This window comes from Nelumbo lutea, chromosome 4 (genome assembly GCF_056320005.1).
Source record: "Nelumbo lutea isolate HS-2025 chromosome 4, American lotus-T2T, whole genome shotgun sequence".
In the NCBI taxonomy this organism is placed as follows: domain Eukaryota; kingdom Viridiplantae; phylum Streptophyta; class Magnoliopsida; order Proteales; family Nelumbonaceae; genus Nelumbo; species Nelumbo lutea.
This window is the reverse complement of record NC_142687.1, coordinates 94,882,821-94,900,504: the sequence shown is the minus strand read 5'-3', so window position 1 is coordinate 94,900,504 and position 17,684 is coordinate 94,882,821. Positions and strand designations below refer to the sequence as shown.

Genomic DNA, 17,684 nt, shown 5'->3' with positions numbered 1-17,684 from the left:
AATGACCCTAAAATATCCATTTAGGTTTTGATGGGCTTGGAGCAAAAGCTATCAAAATGATGAAAATGGTCATTTTGCACTAGGTTGTTGGGATTGCAAACCCTCACCAAAGAAAAAATCAAATTCATCATCTGAGTTTGAAAACATAAAAAATCCGGTCCAATAGAAAAGAGATATTATGCTTTAGTATGTCTATTTTCATCATTTGGATAGATTATGCTTTCAGCCTATCAAATCTTGGATGGACAATTTAATAATTTCCCATCAATCCCATCAATGGAATGGGGGGCAAAGTTCAGAAGTTCAGGAGACTACGTATCACCGCATCTTAAGTACAGGGTGGCAATATATAATTTACTTTTTTATATTCTTAATACATGGCATCAATGTGCTGTGAGACGTTGTGGGGGCTGATTTGAAATCATTAAACACTCGCCGTTATGAAGGATTGCAATAATAACAAAATTATATAGTTACATGTGATACCTCAAAAGAGTGAGCATTCAGCTAAAAAGAGTGAGCATTCACCATATAATTGTAAAGAATATTCTTTTTTTAAATATTATATATTATAGTATATAATATATAATATATTAATAAAATAAATATTTTTTTTAATTTTTTTAAATAAATAACTTTGGCCTAGTCCACGACCTAGCATGGTCCAAGGCTTGGCCCATGGACCAGCCCGGATCGTGGCCTGGCATGGGCTTGCACAGGTTCAGGCCATGGGCCGTACTGGGCCGACCCCCCAAAATATCCTAGGGGAGGAAGGCACAGCTTAGAACGGTCTGCGGGCTGCACGTGGGCCATGCCATGCCATCCCAACACGACCCATTTTACACCTCTAGTTGTCGATACCCCTATGTTGGATTGTCATATTTGATTGGTCTAATCTTTCTAATGTTGCATGGTTCCGAGAGTGGCCACTTTGTGCAAAACAATGTCAAAAAGTTTATCAAAGGAGAGAGAGAGAGAGAGAGAGAGAGAGAGAGAGAGAGAGAGAGAGAGAGAGAGAGAGAGGTTCAAAGTATTAGAAAAGCAATTTTAAGAGAAATATTGAGATGAGGATACACATTGGATGTACACAGATTGGGCGAAAAATTAAGATACACATGAAAATGCTTTGGACACTCCAATATATATATATATAACACTAAATACAAGGCTTAAATATATAAATAAAAGTCACATACTTCAGTTATTTTTATGAAGAAATATATTATAATCAACATATGGCAACAATACTTTCATGTTTTTGTCTTCTTGAAAATAATTTAAAAAAAGTGCAAAAGTTAAAAAAAATCAAAATAAACTAAGAGCAATATTAAAATGATATTAATTAAAATGCAAATTATAATTTTGAACTAAATATTTTAAAAAACTTATTATCTAAAATTAAAATAGATATTCATAACATATAAAGCACATTCAAAGTGAAAATGCAAACAATAAAATCAAACATATAAAACACATTCAAGTATATCAAACATCCAATATCTTTATTTCTTTCCTAATTGCACATTGCACTATTTCAAGCATATTCAATCCTAATTCTATGAGCCATCTTTGTACCAATCCCATTGAAGCAAGTCCAAATAAATCCATGTTAAGGTCTTAAACTCTTAAACCCTACAAAAAATGATTTTATAATTTTAATTATCTTTTAGAAGATATTTTTTATTAAAGAGAATGAAAAGAACAACATTAACAAATAGGGGGTTCTTGAGAAAGAGCAAGATTAGCAATTCGCAATGTCCACAAAATTGAAATATTGTTTTTTCCAAACTTTTACAGGTTCTAAACAAACAGTAAACAACAGTTCAATGCTCTTTAATGAACAAAGGAGTTGACTACTACTTGCTGAATAGGTACCCTGAAAATCCATTGCCATGGCCAAAGTGAACCTTAGTAGAAGGCTACTCCATGACGAAGTTGCCATTGTTCTTTACCACATGCCTGAAAGTAATTGCTTGCTTGACTCCCCATCATTTCCACTTTGTCCCTAGTTTTGAGTATATTAGGAATGCTTGGTGGCGAGTCCAGATCTGCTCCTCACATAGCATTCCTCTCACACTAACCTCACAACATGTCCCAACATACGTCAGAAATATATACTATAATTATGTGTAAGGGTGTCAATGGTATTCGAAAATCTGACTTTGAATTTAAGATTAAACATATTCGAATATCATAATAGGTCAAATTTGAATATCCTATTCATATCATTTAAGTAATCACGCCGAATTTGGATATGACCTGATTCAGCTTGATAAATATCCAAATTTGACAAATTATATAATTTTTATATATAATATATAAACTATTTAAATATTTTATATAATTTATATATATAATAATGAAATTATATCAATAATTTATATTTTTATATACTTTATATAAATAAAATATTTATTTTGTATATTTATTAATTACTTAAAATAATTAATTGATTGAATTTGAATCACATTAAGTATTTGACTATTTAATTGAATTCAAATTTAGACATTGATTTTCAATATTCGTCAGATATCGAATCAAATTTGGATATTGCCTATACTCCAAAGTCCATTATGCAAGAAAGACGCATTTTCTCTATTTCCCCTTCGCCAAGATAAAACACCCCACAGGCCACTGGTAGACGTGCACTTGCATACCAGACCTTCGTGAACCACTTAGGGATGATGCTTACATAAAAACAGACAAAGAACCATGAACTTGTTGTTGTGTAGCACTGGGTCGACCACCACTCCATTTATAGAGTGTTCTTAAACACTTGAATGGGCACATATGTGTCATTTCAGAGAGATGTGTCTTTCCAGAAAAGTGCAACAAGGCGCTTGTTTGCAGATACATAGAGACACAAAATGAACAAGTAAAAAATGGGTTAAACTAGTCAAAGGCAAAACAATTTGGTGTAGCATGTGTACACTCACTTTGGTTGGTTATTTAGTCTACACTGCACAAACTGTTCTTAACCGATTAAGAGCCTTACACTCACCCTCCTCAAACTGCAATGAGCACTATCTTACTTCGGCATTTATTATGGGGCACAATTTGATAGTTCTTTTCCAAGTCATCCAGTAACTCATTTTTACCCATTCAACCTAATTCCAAGGGTCACTTTTCACGTAGGTAGGGTGTCTATCACTAATGACTTATGTAACGGGCTTTAACCTCATTCCTACTGATGCCTCATAAACCATTTTACAAGTTTGTGGTTTGGTTAACGAATTTATAAGAATCTTTTCAAACCTTACAAAATCTAGTGCGATTGCTCCTTCGTTGAGGAATTGTCTTACCAAGTTGTACCTTCTTTTACCATTATATGTTTTAGTCTTGTCTTTAACTATTGCTGCTTGACTATCACAATGGAGAGAATAGATGGAATCGGCCGTGACCAAAGTGGTATATCTGCTAATAAGTACATTAGCCACTCTGCCTCGGACTTGCCAATTCTAATGCAATGAATTCGACCTCTGTTGTTGAACTTGTATTATAGGAATGTTTTACTAATTTCCAAGAAACTACTCCACCTCCTAAGGTAAAGACATACCCACTAAAGGAAATACTATCATTTGAATCTGAAATCCTTTGCAACAATAAAGGCTTCAAATATAGGAGGAAAAGCTAACTAATGTAGACCATAGTTTTTTATACTCTTCAAATATTTTAGTAACCTTACTAGATCTTCTCAATGTTCATTCCCGAGATTAAGAATATGTTGACTTAATTTTCCAACTGCTATTGTTATATCTAGTCTTGTACAATTCATTAAGTAGGACATAGATTCAATTATACTTGCATATTCCTTTTCTGAAACATGTTCTTCTACATGTTTTCTTAAGTGGATATTATAATCAAGTGGTGTTTTAATTAGTTCATAGTCATAGTCTCCAAACTTCCTAGGTATAGTTTTTACATAGTGTGATTAGGAGAGAATAAATTTTCCTTGTTTATGGATTTTAATCCCCAAGATTACATTAACCCCACCCATGTCCTTAGTGTCAAATTTGGACATTAAAAACTGTTTTGTTTCTTTACCACTTCTAGACTTGTACCCATTATTAACATACAATCAATATATAGGCAGATCATGATTCCTTTATCATCTACAATCTTATTGTAGATACATCTGTCAAAATCATTTCTGCTATATTCATTCATTTTTAACACATTATGAAATTTTTCATGTCATTGTTTGGGAGCTTATTTTAAGTCATACAAGGACTTAATCAGTTTACATACTTTGTTCTCTTGTTCTAGCACTATAAAATCATTAGGTTGCCTAATGTATATTTCTTTCTCCAATTCTCCATTTAAGAAAGTTGTTTTTACATCCATTTAATGAACTAACAATTTGTAAATTGATGCTATAGCAAATAAGACTCTAATGGTAGTTAACTTTACAATAAGTGAATATGTGTCAAAGAAATCACATTTTTCTTTCTTCTAAAGCCTTTTGCAAATACTCTAGCTTTGGATTTATTTATGGTGTCATCTAGTTTTAGATTTTTTCTCTAATATCCACTTAAGCTATATTTGGTTTTAAAAGAAAATGTAAGGAAAAGAAAGAAAAGGTATGGAAATTTATACAAGATTTGTAAATGTTTAATTTCCCTAACTTTCATTTTTTTCCCTACTTTTTCCTTCAAACTAGACATAGCATTACAGCCTGTGCCTTAATTCCAGGTGGGAGATCTACAAGTTCCCAAGTGTTATTAGTGATTAAAGAGTCTATTTCCTTTTTTATGCCTTTTTTTTCAGAATACTGCATTAGTGAAAGTTATGGCTTCCTGATAAGTTACCAGGTCTTTGTCCATAAGAAATGTGAACATTTCTTCACCCAAGTTTGTTTCTTTTCTTTGTCTTTTACTTCTTCTTAAGTTTGGTTCTTAATTATTAGAATCGGTGTTTCCTTTACTAAGTGAAATACTGATTCCTTGAGCATTGAACTCTTGTTCTTAGTTTTTGTTATGGACTTGAGAAAGTTCCCTATTTATTGTTTATTTTCTCCATGGAAAAATATGCTCAAAGAATTCTACATCTCAGGGCTCAATCATTGTGTTGTTCTCCACAACATTATCAATAATTTTAATTACAAGGAACTGATAAGCTACACTATTTTGTGCAGATCCAATAAACATATAGTCACAGGTTTTGGGTCCAAATTTCTTTCTTTTAGGTTCAAATATTTGAACTTTTGCTAAACAACCCAAACCTTTAGCTAGTTTAAACTGGGTTTCCTGTTATTCCAAAGTTCAAATGGTATTTGTCATTTTCTTATTGGGAGGTATTCTATTGTACAGGTGACGAACTATTAGGATTGCTTCCCCCCACAAATTCAAATGTGCACCTAAACTAATTATTATAACATTCATCATTTTTTAATGTTGTATTAAGTCTCTATGCAACTCCATTAGATTTAGGTTGGTAAGGGTTGTGGTTTCATATATAATTCCATTTTCTTCAAAGAATTTCTTGATGATTTTTCCATCACATTCAATCCCTCTATCCGTTCTAAGTCTTTTTATTTTCTTTCATAATTGATTTTCTACTTCAACCTTATATGTTATAAAAGCTTGTTTAGCCTCATATTTTTATTTAAGTAAGACTACTTTTGCATATCTAGAAAAGTCATTTATAAAGGTTATATAGTATCTTTTTCCTCTTCTAGTTTTATGAAACTTAAGATCTCTTAGATCATTGTGTATAAGTTGTAGTAATTCAGTTTCCTTTTCTACACTTTTATGAGGTTTTTTAGTGAACTTTTCTTCTACCAATGTTTTAAAAACCAATCCAGTGGCCAAATCATTTTGCCTCCAGGTCGCGGGTCACTGGTTTGACCGGTCGAGTTGAACGGTTTAGATCATTCCACATCATCATATATATGTATTAAGTATATATATTTATATACATATTTATATATGTGTATAAACATATATTTTATCAATAAATAATGTATAAATATGCTTTAGATATGTTATATGTATTTTTATATTTAATTTATATTTTTAAATAATTTTTAGTTTTTTTATTTATACAAAATATTAGAAATTACAATTTGAGGCTAATTTTTTTTTTTGTGAAAATAGCGGGGCAAGGTGCCTATGGTCCCTTGGATGCATAGATCTCTAAAAGTTACCCAAAATAAAAAATACTCCAATCGGGAATCGAAGTGCAAAGTTATGGCCTCCAAAAGTCCACATACATTGAGTGTGCAAACCGCAACCTGCAACCCTCAACCCTATGACCAGGTTGAACGGGTTAGCGGTTGAATTGGCTAGGTTGAAAAGGTTCTTGACCAAGTTAATGGTCTTTTACCATTTGAAGGGTCTTGATTAAACCAAACCCAGGATCTCGACCGGGTGACAATTCGAATGTTTTGACCAACCGGGTTAACAGTGGGTTGAAAACACTGGCTTCTACACATTCTTGGAATTTTCACTTGTAAAATTAATAGGAATATTCAAAACTCCTAACTTGCATAATTATTTTAAATATGGAGCACTACAAAGTCCTTGTCTAGCATGCCAAATATCAAAAGATTCAACCATATAAGTAGAAGAAGAATCATTCTTATTCATAATAATATTAAAAATGTTTAGTACAAACAGTCCATCAACATTATATCTTTTTCCAATGAATACATTATTTTTAGTAAACACAACTTTGTCTGCTTCAAATGTGAGCTTTAGTCCTATTTTGTTGAGGAGTGCATCTGATACCAAGTTTTTTCCTAATTTCTTATAAATGTAGTACATCATTCAGCATCAGGATATTTCTTGAAGTCAATTTCAAGAGTAGCTTTCTTTGCTAGTCTTATTTTGTTGAAGGATCCGTGGTCTCCACATTTGTGCTTGATAACACCAGTATCAAATACCCACTTCTTTGGTTTATCAACCAACTTTGCCTTGGTAACCATTGTTGTAATGACATCTTTAGTTAAATTGGCCTTTGGTTTCCCAAAATCTTTTTTCTTCTGGTAGTAGCAATCCTTCTTGTATTGCTCAGATTTTCTATATACATAGCATTTTTCTTTCTTTTGTTTCTTCTTGAATTTCTAATCATTTTTCACATTCATATTCTTTTTGAATTTTGTAGTCATTTCCTTTACTAGATTGTTTTTGGAAATCTGATTTTTCTCATCTTCAATTTCTTCCTATTCTTTTCTTTTCTTTTTTTTTTGATCCGGACCACTATTTGATCCAAAGTAGTGTCCTTTCTTTTGTGCTTCATATTTGTTTCGAAATCATTCTACGTATGTAGCAATTTCTCTATGAGAGAATCAGCAATAAACTTATCTAGCAATATCATGCATTCCTTTGCTAGTTCCCTGACAAGCACATGAAACTCATCTATTTGTATACACACATTCATGTCTTTTTTCATGGTAAAATGTAGGAAATTAGCAATGACATATTTTTTGTTTCTAGCATTTTCCAAAGCATGTTTGTTGTCTAGAGCATTCCAAATTTCATAGGCAAAGTTGTAGGATGAGTAAACATTGTGTAGCTTATTGGATAGACAATTCAAGATGTGGTTCTTGCAAAGGTGGTCAGTTGTGTTCCATTGTTTTGCAACAATAGAATGGATTGATTCCTCCATGTTCACTGGGTTTGGTTCAACCAAAGCAAATGCTACCCCTAATTGTTTTAAGGAAAACAGAAGGCATCGTCTCCAACACTTGTAGTTGGTTCCATTGAAATATTCAATTATAGAGAAATCGATTACTGTTGACAGTATTCGGTTCCTCATAACGGGGTTAGCAGAGATAGGTTCAATAAATGTGGTTTTAAAATTGTTGGATAAATAATGTAAATAAGGTAGAATGAAACTTATTGGTAAACGCTTTCCAAACCATATTGTCGGCAATGTTGCTGAACTATGAAGATGAAACAGAGAATTGCAAAGAAGGGAGGGTTGAGTTGTTCCACTTGTTCACTCTCCTTAATACCACATTTTCCCCTACGGTGTAGCCGGGTGATTACAAATTGGTCACCAAGATAAAACAGCACATAGGCCACTGGTAGACGTGCATTCGCTTACCAGACCTCTATGAACCAATCAAAGATGATGCTCAAGAAAGAAACAAATAGAGAACTGTGAACTTATTGTTGTGTAAAACCGGGTTGACCACCATTCTATTTATAGAGTGTTCTCAATCACCCGAGTGAATATAGATGTGTCTTTTCAGAGAGAAGTGTCTCTCGAAGACAATACAAGGCAGTTGTTCATCGAGACACCGCGTATACAAGCACATACACACACACACATGCACCTACGCCTGTGCCTCATCCCGACCCGACCTGGATCGGGGCGTATGCGTGAAAAGCACCCCTACCTAGAGGGAGAGCAATCCTAATGATATACTCAAAGCCAACTCTTTTTCCAAGCAATGTGGGGCAAGAATCTCCTACATGAAATGGGAGGAAAAGAGAAAGAACACAAAACCAAACAAAGGAGGGAGATAGGAGATTCTTGAAATTCTGAATAACCTCCGACAAACAAAACAAGAGAAAACACATCTCACATAGAGGATTGAATGAAGAATTACATAACATACATGAACATCAAACTTTGGAGAGACTTTGACACTCCGATCACCTAAGCCCATCTAATTTGATACAATCACTCGGTGTCCACTAAAGTCGCTCTTCAAGACAAGAAGATTTACGGATTGGGAATTTGCAGTCGGAAAGTTGAAGATAAACCAAGGACTTTACTCGATCTCAAGGTAATCGCATTTAGGGGTGTATGATTGGTCAGTTTGGTTCAAATTGAGGACCTAACCGATTATTTGGTTTTACCATTCCCAATAACCGAACCAACCCTAACAAAATTCAGTTCCGTTTGGGTTAGTTGGACCTTGGTGCCACATAAATGATAAGCATTTATCAAGTGTTATTATTAAAACATAAAATGGCCCCAAAATCCAATGGTTTTAATTAATTAACTATTATTAATTAAAAGTTAGAATGACCCCAAAGCCCAATAGTTTTAATTAATTAACTATTATTAATTAAAAGCTACAATAGGCCCAAATCCCAATGCCAATTGCGAATTAGCCATTTTCAAAAATAATTATTGATTAATGAACAATTAATAATTAATAAACAATTCATAATGAGCCTAGGTTTTAATTAATAGGCATAAAGCCCAATGGGGAATTGGCAAATTGTTCATTGGGAAATATAATAATTAATTAGCAAAAGGTATTAAATAAAACATTAATGTTTAATATATTTAACTAAATTACAACATTAATTCGGTTTTCAGTTTTTGGTTCTGTTAGATTGAAAATTTCAGTCAAACCAAACCAGATCCGAAAACCAATAAAAAAAAAAAAAACCGAACCAAAACCAAAAACTGATTTAAAAAAAAAAATAAAACCGACCAGAACTAAAAACCAATTTCAATCAGCTAAAATATTAGCTTATTCAGTTCAATTCGGTTCGGTTTTCATTTTATCAACCGAATTTGAACACCTCTGCATTTGACCGGACAACATAGAAATCACTCCTTAGAGGAAAGGCCAAAACAAAATCAATGAAATAAATATACCTTCATAACCCCAAACTCAACCAAAACTAGGTTATACTTTCTAATCAACACGGGTCCTTTTTGGCAAGTTTGAATGAATTTCTTTAGCCTGACACACAAATCTAGAAAAAATCAGGGAGAAATAAAACACACAGCTAAGCCACTTATCCTCTGAAGTCAAATTGGATTATTCTTAGTTGAGGAAGGGGAATTGAATGGGACTCTTATGGGTTTTGATAGATCCAATATGTGTTTGGCGTTTATTCACTAAACTTTTGTATTTGATTTGTTTGCAAAACCGAGAAAAGCAATAACTAATCTGTTTATTGACACTTAAGAAGCCATTATGCGCCATTAGGCACCACATCAGCAAAACAATAAATAAATATCTATCCCTTTGGAGAAACGTTAAAATAAAGTTTCCCCCTAGTGGTAGGCACACACTTAAATCAAGGCTTGCTTCTACAAGTCTCTATGCCTACAGATCCACATAATGGGGGAAATGCTGAAGTGGCGCCAATGTCGCAGAGTTTATTTAGTAAACTCTTATGCCTTTTGGTGGGGCTTCTTTAATCCAATTAACTTTATTCATTTTCAATGTTTAATGACAAATTGACAGTGCAACATGTGCTTCTTCCTTCACCATCTTCCTCATTCTAGCGGCAAAGAATAGGGCTCTCCAAACTGCAATGCAGCTCACCCACTCACCTCTCTCTCTCTCTCCCCCCCCCCCTTCTCCTCCTCCTTCTTCACTATTCAAGGGCAGTTTGGTCATGAAAATTGCAAATAACTTTGTCAATGATCACTAATTTTGTCGTGCTTTAACAATGGTACAAAAACTCATTAACATGGGGTTCTTTGCATGTTTTGAAAAGTTATAGTGAGTTTAAGAAAAATGCTAATGTCATATTGAGTTTTAGACAAATTCCCTTCTTTTTAATCCTTATGTCATCATATTAAATATTAGATAGCCTATAATTTGTACAACTAAACAGTAACAATGTTAATTTGTTAGGGAGCAAATAATAAATTTTCCTTTCATCATCATTTATATAGTTTTATTTAGTTTCTCACATGAATTAAGACATGCCTAATGTGAAGATTCTTAGGCCATGTTTGGTTCATTGGAATAGGGGTCTGAAATTGGAAACGGAATGGGTTATTCTGATTCCAACTGTTTAGTTGGGTGGAATCAGAATCCCATTCCCATTCCTGCTGGAATGGCATTCCCCCATTTGAGGGAATGGCCATTCCCTGCTCCTCCTTCCCTTGGGAATGAAATCCTGTTCCTGATGATTTCAATTTCCATTTCCATTCCTGTCTGAACCAAACAAACTATGGGAATAGACAGTTCTGATTACGATTCTTAAGGATTTCGATTTTGATTTCGACTACAAACCAAACAGACCCTTAATTCAACACTTACTAAAAAAATTATTATAATTTTCTGAAAAAAAAAATCTTATAGTCTTATCCTCGACAAGAAATGTTAATGTGTAGTTGCGTTGTCTTTGATAAGAAATGAATCTGACTAATAAAAAAAAAATCTTATAATACTCACAGTATTGTCAGAATTTTTAGGTTCTCAATTAATGTAAATTGATACCAATTCATGGACGAGGGTAAGTGCCAGCTCTGAATTGATGCCAATTCATGAACGAGAATAAATGCATAGAGTTTGGTATCCGTGATTTAAATATTTATAGCCGTGCAGTGTAAATCAGAAATCTGCATTGGTATTTTTCCGAAAATCTTGTCCTTAACAAGAAAGGAATGTGACTAATTAATTATTTTTGGCAGCATACAATGGAAATGACAGATCTAATGACTTTTTACGACAAGCGCAAATGAGAGTGGGGTAGTGAAGAATAGACTCACCCCCCATCATTCACATTGCGCCTCTATTACGGTGTAGGTAAAGCTGATACTTGTTTTAGAGACTCCGGCATCAAAGATCACCTAACCTCTTCACTACCACATCCGTAACACTCTAGTATCATTTCTGTCTTCGAATTTTAAAATGCCATAATTCAGTTCGAACTTTTGAAATAATGTCAATCTAATATTTATTGTTAATTAACTGTTAATCAACTGTTAAGTGATATTTGAAAAAGATACAAATACCCTTTAAGTATTATCTAATTTTTTTATAAATCATTTAAACGTTGAAAAAAATTAATCCTAAATCCTTGTTTCTTCTATTCAACATAATTGGGGTCATGCCTTAGTGGGCATTTTGATGACGTTAACTTTCTTTATGGTTTTTAAAAATGAACCGATTTCCAGTTTGAACAGTCTGACCGTTTGACCCGAATGACAGGCCCATTTTGACGAAAAAAATAAAAAAATTGAAAAACAGTCAAAACTGTTCAAACGGGTCGAATGATTAACCGGTCGATTCAGCGGTTTGCTGACCAAAATAAATGGTTTTGGGGGAAAAAGCGGTTTTGGAGGAAAATAGAACCAGGTGACCGGTTCCCAGTTTTTCTGGTCCGACCATCCAGTTCGATCTGGTTTTGAAAATAGTGACTTTCTTGAATAAAAGAGGCAAAGATTGGAGACTGTTAATTTTTTATCAACGTTTAAATTATTTATACAGAAAATTAAATAAAACTCAAAGGGTATTTGTATCTTTTTCAAATGCCACTTAATGGCTAATTAACAACTAGTTAATAATAGTAAGTAGTGGGTTAACACGTTTTAAAAATTTGCATACTGAATTATGGCATTTTAAAAGTTAAGGACTAAAATGATCCTATACCCGAATTAGAGGGCACAAATTGAAAAATTTCCCTTAATTTAATGGTTGTAATTGAAGTTTGGACCATTTTCAAAGCTTTTGTGCTCTTCAATTCATAAATCAATCACTTTAACGAATCCTTCGAAACAACAATAAATTAGTAATAAAACAATAAAAGACGGGTAGTAAAGTAATATTCTAGTTTCAAATGAATAGCACATATACCTTTCTCGGCATTTTGTATCTATTGTAATTTCAAATGAATCGAATAACAATGAATTGGATTCCGGTTTTGGTCTGAATTAAACATTAAAAGTAGTCGATTTTGACTCAAATTCTAAGAGATTCCGATTTTGATTCCAACGATTCTTACCGCGAACAAAACGGAACCTCTGTGATTGATGGATCAATCAATACTCAGTAGACTCCAATTGTAGATGGGACACACCGATTCATTGGAATCTCCTGCAAAGCGAATGCAATAAAGCTCCTTCGTGATTCCATGTGCACTCCGGCTTTCGAGCCTAATTGAGCGTTAGCGTTCAATCCGTTGCTTGTTGTTAACGCGTTAATCGAGCGGCACCCTGCAAGCTCTTATAGCATGGTTTTGAAAATCGGACCGATTGAACGGTTGGATTGGAAAAATCAAGACCAGTTATGTTTTTCTTCAAAACTGTTGATTTTGGTTGCTAAATCATTAAATCGGTTGGTTAATTGTTCGAACTGTTTTGATCATTTTTCAAAATTTTATTTCTTTTTTAATTTTTTAATTTTTTGTCAAAATGGGCCAATTGTTCGAGTCGAATGGTCGGATCGTTTGAACCAATAACCGGACCCTTGACTGGTTCGGTTTTAAAAACCATGTCCGATAGCAAGTTTAGGTGCCCGTTAGTGCACCACAACGCACTTTGCCATAAAATAACTTCTTTTCTTACCAAAAATAGTTTTTTTAACTTGTCCCACATTGAAAAATTAAAGTTTTGTTTTAGATTTTTTAATAGGAGCTGATTTACACTCCTCAGATAAAGAGATGAGAGTATAGAGGATTGATATCGTGCAACGTGCACACACATGCATGCGGTGCAATGAAGCGCACTTTGCTTGTAAAAGACAACTTTGCCTTTTGGTGTGATACTGACCATTGATGTGATCAACTCATGATTCAATCGGGTATGATCAATAGGTATAATTCAAAGTTAATATTCATTAATTGTTAATTGCTTTTTAAACAATAACAATTTTTGAAATGCTACTTCTTCACTCATTGCTTTTTTATGGAGACATTATTTTTTCCTTTAGAACCTAAATTTCTTACACTTCACACGAAGCTGGGGCCATTTGGTACTAGCAATCAGCCCATGGCCATTTAACAAAGTGTCTTGTGTGGAAAAGCTTTGTGTCCTTCTTTCTCTTCCTTCCTCTCAAGAGAGAGAATAAAGTGCCTGTGTAAAAGCTTTGTGCCCTTCTTCTCTTCCTTCCTCTCTGAGAAAGAGATGCAAACTATTCCATCCTTTCGTTTCTTCTTACTTCTCTTGTTCGGTCTCATCATCCTCTTCCTTGTACTGTATCCTCTAGAAAACTTCGAACTTCTCGACTGCTCTGTTTACAAGCCATGGTGCATCTCTAAGAACCGGATTCGGGCCAAATCAAATCTCTTCTCACAGACACCCAGAACCAAATCCATAGACCACTTAACTGAGAGCCCTCATCATCCACTAGATCCCCTCACCTTCCAAGAAATCAACCTCGTCCGTGTAATTCTCTCATCTTACCCGCCCTTCGCCTCCTCCTCCCCCTCCCCCTCGATCCATTATGTAGCGCTGGACGAGCCAGACAAGTCAATTGTGTTGAGATGGAAGAAAGGAGATCCTCTTCCTCCCAGGAAAGCCACCGTGGTTGCTCTTCTGAACGGCCAGTCTCACATCCTCACTGTCTGTCTGGAGTCCAACCAGGTCGCCGGACATGTGACCAACCCAGCCTCGGGCTACCCTTCACTGACCGTCGATGACATGGCTGGTGTCCTAAACGTAACGCTGGCGAACAGAGAAGTTGGAAGAATTATCACTGCTCGGGGTGTGGACTTATCCAATGTTGCCTGCATACCGCTTTCCACTGGGTGGTATGGAGCCAGTGAAGATGGGAGGAGGGTCCTCAAGGTACAATGCTTCTCGAGCCATGGCACGGCCAATTTCTACATGAGACCAATCGAGGGGCTCACCGTGACGGTGGACGTTGACGCGAGAGAGATCATCCACATCTCCAACACCGGCCAGGGCATCCCAATCCCCCAGGCCGCCGGCACGGACTATCGATACCAGGCACAGAAGAAGAAGCCACTCCACCAGCAGCTCAATCCCATATCCATGGAGCAGCCCAGAGGGCCGAGCTTCGGCGTCGAAGATGGGCATATCATAAAGTGGGCCAACTGGGAGTTCCACCTGAAGGCCGACCAACGAGCCGGAGTCATAGTTTCACGAGCCATGGTTTGGGATTCCGACAGAGAGAGGCTGAGAAGTGTGATGTACAAAGGGTTCTCATCTGAGCTGTTTGTACCATACATGGATCCTAGCGATGGCTGGTACTTCAAGACTTACATGGATGCAGGCGAATACGGCATGGGCTTCACGGCAATGCCGCTGGTGCCGTTGAACGATTGTCCTCGTCAGTCTCACTACATGGACGGCGTGTTCGTTGGGCCTGACGGAAATCCCTATGTTCAATCCAACATGGTCTGTGTATTTGAGCGTTATTCTGGGGACATCGCCTGGCGGCACTCCGAGAGCCCAATCACCGGCATGGAGGTAAGACTTAAAGAGGGGAAGCTTATAGCTGTAGATTATGCTGATGCCTGCGTTGCCACTTGCGTGGTGGCGGCCGGCGTCGGTGCATGGCCCGATGGCCTGATGGGCTAAAAAAAGCTTTCGAGCTTGAGCTTTTCGAAGGTCCTCCCGGGAGCAAAGGAATTCGAATTCCGTCCCCACAGAATCATCAAAATTATTCAACTAAAAACATACGAATAAAAGAATTCATTCTGCGCCCCACAGCCGATCCCAGCCGTGCATTAGGAACATCTCCAAAAGGCCAAGTACGGAAGATATTCTCAGTACACGCTGACATGTATGTTGGGCTTTTTTGAGGCGCAGATGTACACTCGAATAAAAACGAGCTCGATCTGCTCCTCACATAAGGCAATTCACACGCGTTTCGCACGCACATTCTACCATTCATGGGCAACATCACCCGTACTTATAAGTTCTTTTTCACCGGAGATGTTCACAATGCACGGTGGATGTGCATGTGAGGCGCTGAAAAGTGAGGAGCAAATCCCATTCCAATAAAAATATACAAGCTGCAAAAAGTATATGAATATGTTATGATGGTTTTGCCAGGACTAAACCAACAAATCACTTTAAATTAGGGATTAGCTCCTCACAAAATATAGAACATCTCCCGTACTTATTAATGAATATTCACTGGAGATGTTCCCAATGCATGATGGATGTGCATGTGAGGCACCTATTTATGAGGAGCAGATCGTATAACTTCAGTTTTAGGTTGGTGTGAAGAGCATTCTATGAGGAGCAAATCTGTATTCAACATTTACCTGAGTTCGGATTTGCTCTTCACTGAGTGCACTACAAACATACCTCACAGCACCGTTCCATCTATGCATCTAGAAGACTAGAACATTTCCAAAATTGTAAATTTTTATTCATAGGCTAAAACGTGCGGTTGAGATTGGTGTGAGTCACATTTTGTGATAAACAGGCCCAATTTCACTTATACTATGGCAGTGTCAACTGTCAAGAGTAATAATTCTGCTTACTTCATTTTCCAACTTCTCTTCTAACTTGTCATGTGTAGGCTAACTTTTTAAAAATAATATAATAAAGGGCAAAAACACTGTTCATCTCCTTCTTCTTGTTGTTTGTTCACCAGAGCCGTCGTCTGCGCCGCCCGCCACCATCGCCCGCTGCCGCCCACCTCCACCTTTTTTGCTGGAGGTGGCCAGAGGTAGAGGTGGTGGCAGTGGCGCTGGTGATTTCTCTATCTAACGCCACCACCTTCGCTCACCTCTGCCTCCGCCTTTGGCAACGTTGCCAAAGATGGGTGGAGACAGAGGTGGGGGCGGCGGCGGGCAAAGGAATGACCACCAGTGCCACTGCCACCACCTCTGCCTCTGGTCACCACATTGCTAGAGGCGGTGGCGGAGGTGGACAAAGGCACGGAGGGCGGCAATAGCGTACAGCGGTTCTGGTGAACAAATCGCAAGAATAAGAAGATGAATAGTATTTTTATCCTTTATTGATATTATTTTTAAAAGGTTAACCTATTTTTGAAATTCTTTTAAATAGATTACTTTTATTGATATTAAACTCTAAAAAGTGGCCTTTATATGCTAAAATCCATCAAATATGTGATTCCTATTTTTTTATGGTAGATGAGAAGCCTTGAATCTGTCTTTTTCAAAAAAACTGTCATTTTCGAAAAAGCAGAAAAGCAAAAAGAAAAAATTGAATGGTGGATGGGGTGGCTCTAACATCCACCTTGAGAAAGGGCCAATAAGTCCAAATTTGATGCCAATGTAAGAATGTAAACTGGGCTATTTGAACAAAGGTTCGACTATATGCCAAAAAGATATGATCATGGTTTCGAACTGCCCTTGACTCATAGGGTGGGACTATTCAATTCTGAAACCGTTTACACAATTGGTTTCGTTTTATCCCAAATTCGATTCCTGATTAAAAATCCTTGAATTGATCAATGATTCGTTTATTTAGATGGTTGAATCATCGATCCATTAACCCATTCAATGGTTTTTGTATGTATGAGAGCTACATGTTGTATGGGCCCATGTGCATAGAAGATTAACATATTTAATTGTGATTGGTCACATAACCAAGTTTATACACTTATTTGCAACAAAACCCATATTGGTTTGTGTTCGGGTCATGGCTGAGCTAGCCTTGCGAGACACGTGACCGCCCAACTGTCACCCTGCCACGTCGGCCTAGCCCAGCCACATCAGGCTAGCTCGGCAAAGCTATGCTATTACTACGGCACCCCATCTTATCCTTCCAGCTATGTCAACTATACGTCATATGGATGAGCACAACTACGGATAAAGAGGAATAAGGAAGGCGGCTCCGCTGGGGAATGGGACTCTATCCCGAATACCTCGGTGGTTAACCTCATCCCGACAACCCCGAAAGCCCAATCTGACTAGGACACGAATCTTCGATTACAAAAAGGTACTCCATGCTCGAGGTAAGGGATTCAACTTCTGAGATCTACACCACTACTTAGCTCGGACCGATATCCTTATAGCCCGGCCCAACCATCCTACCACCTCCTACTGGCTTGAGTGTTGAAGTTCTTAACCAGGGGGTAATTCCTCGGG

General features: G+C 36.5%; 1 protein-coding gene across 6 annotated transcripts in view; it reads left to right on the top strand.

Annotated features, from left to right (window-relative positions):
* Positions 1 to 13,537: 13,537 nt before the first annotated feature.
* LOC148861949 (amine oxidase [copper-containing] gamma 2-like) overlaps positions 13,538 to 17,684 on the top strand; it is a 28,612-nt gene continuing 24,465 nt past the window's right edge. For 3 of the 6 annotated variants that reach the window (XM_088984712.1, XM_088984714.1, XM_088984711.1), the window contains exon 1: positions 13,538 to 15,084. In XM_088984712.1, the coding sequence (XP_088840838.1) occupies positions 13,777 to 15,084 (1,308 nt within the window). In that variant the 5' untranslated portion in view covers positions 13,538 to 13,776. The remainder of the gene's footprint in view (positions 15,085 to 17,684) is intronic. The other 3 variants (XM_088984713.1, XM_088984715.1, XM_088984716.1) reach the window with 3 other exon arrangements.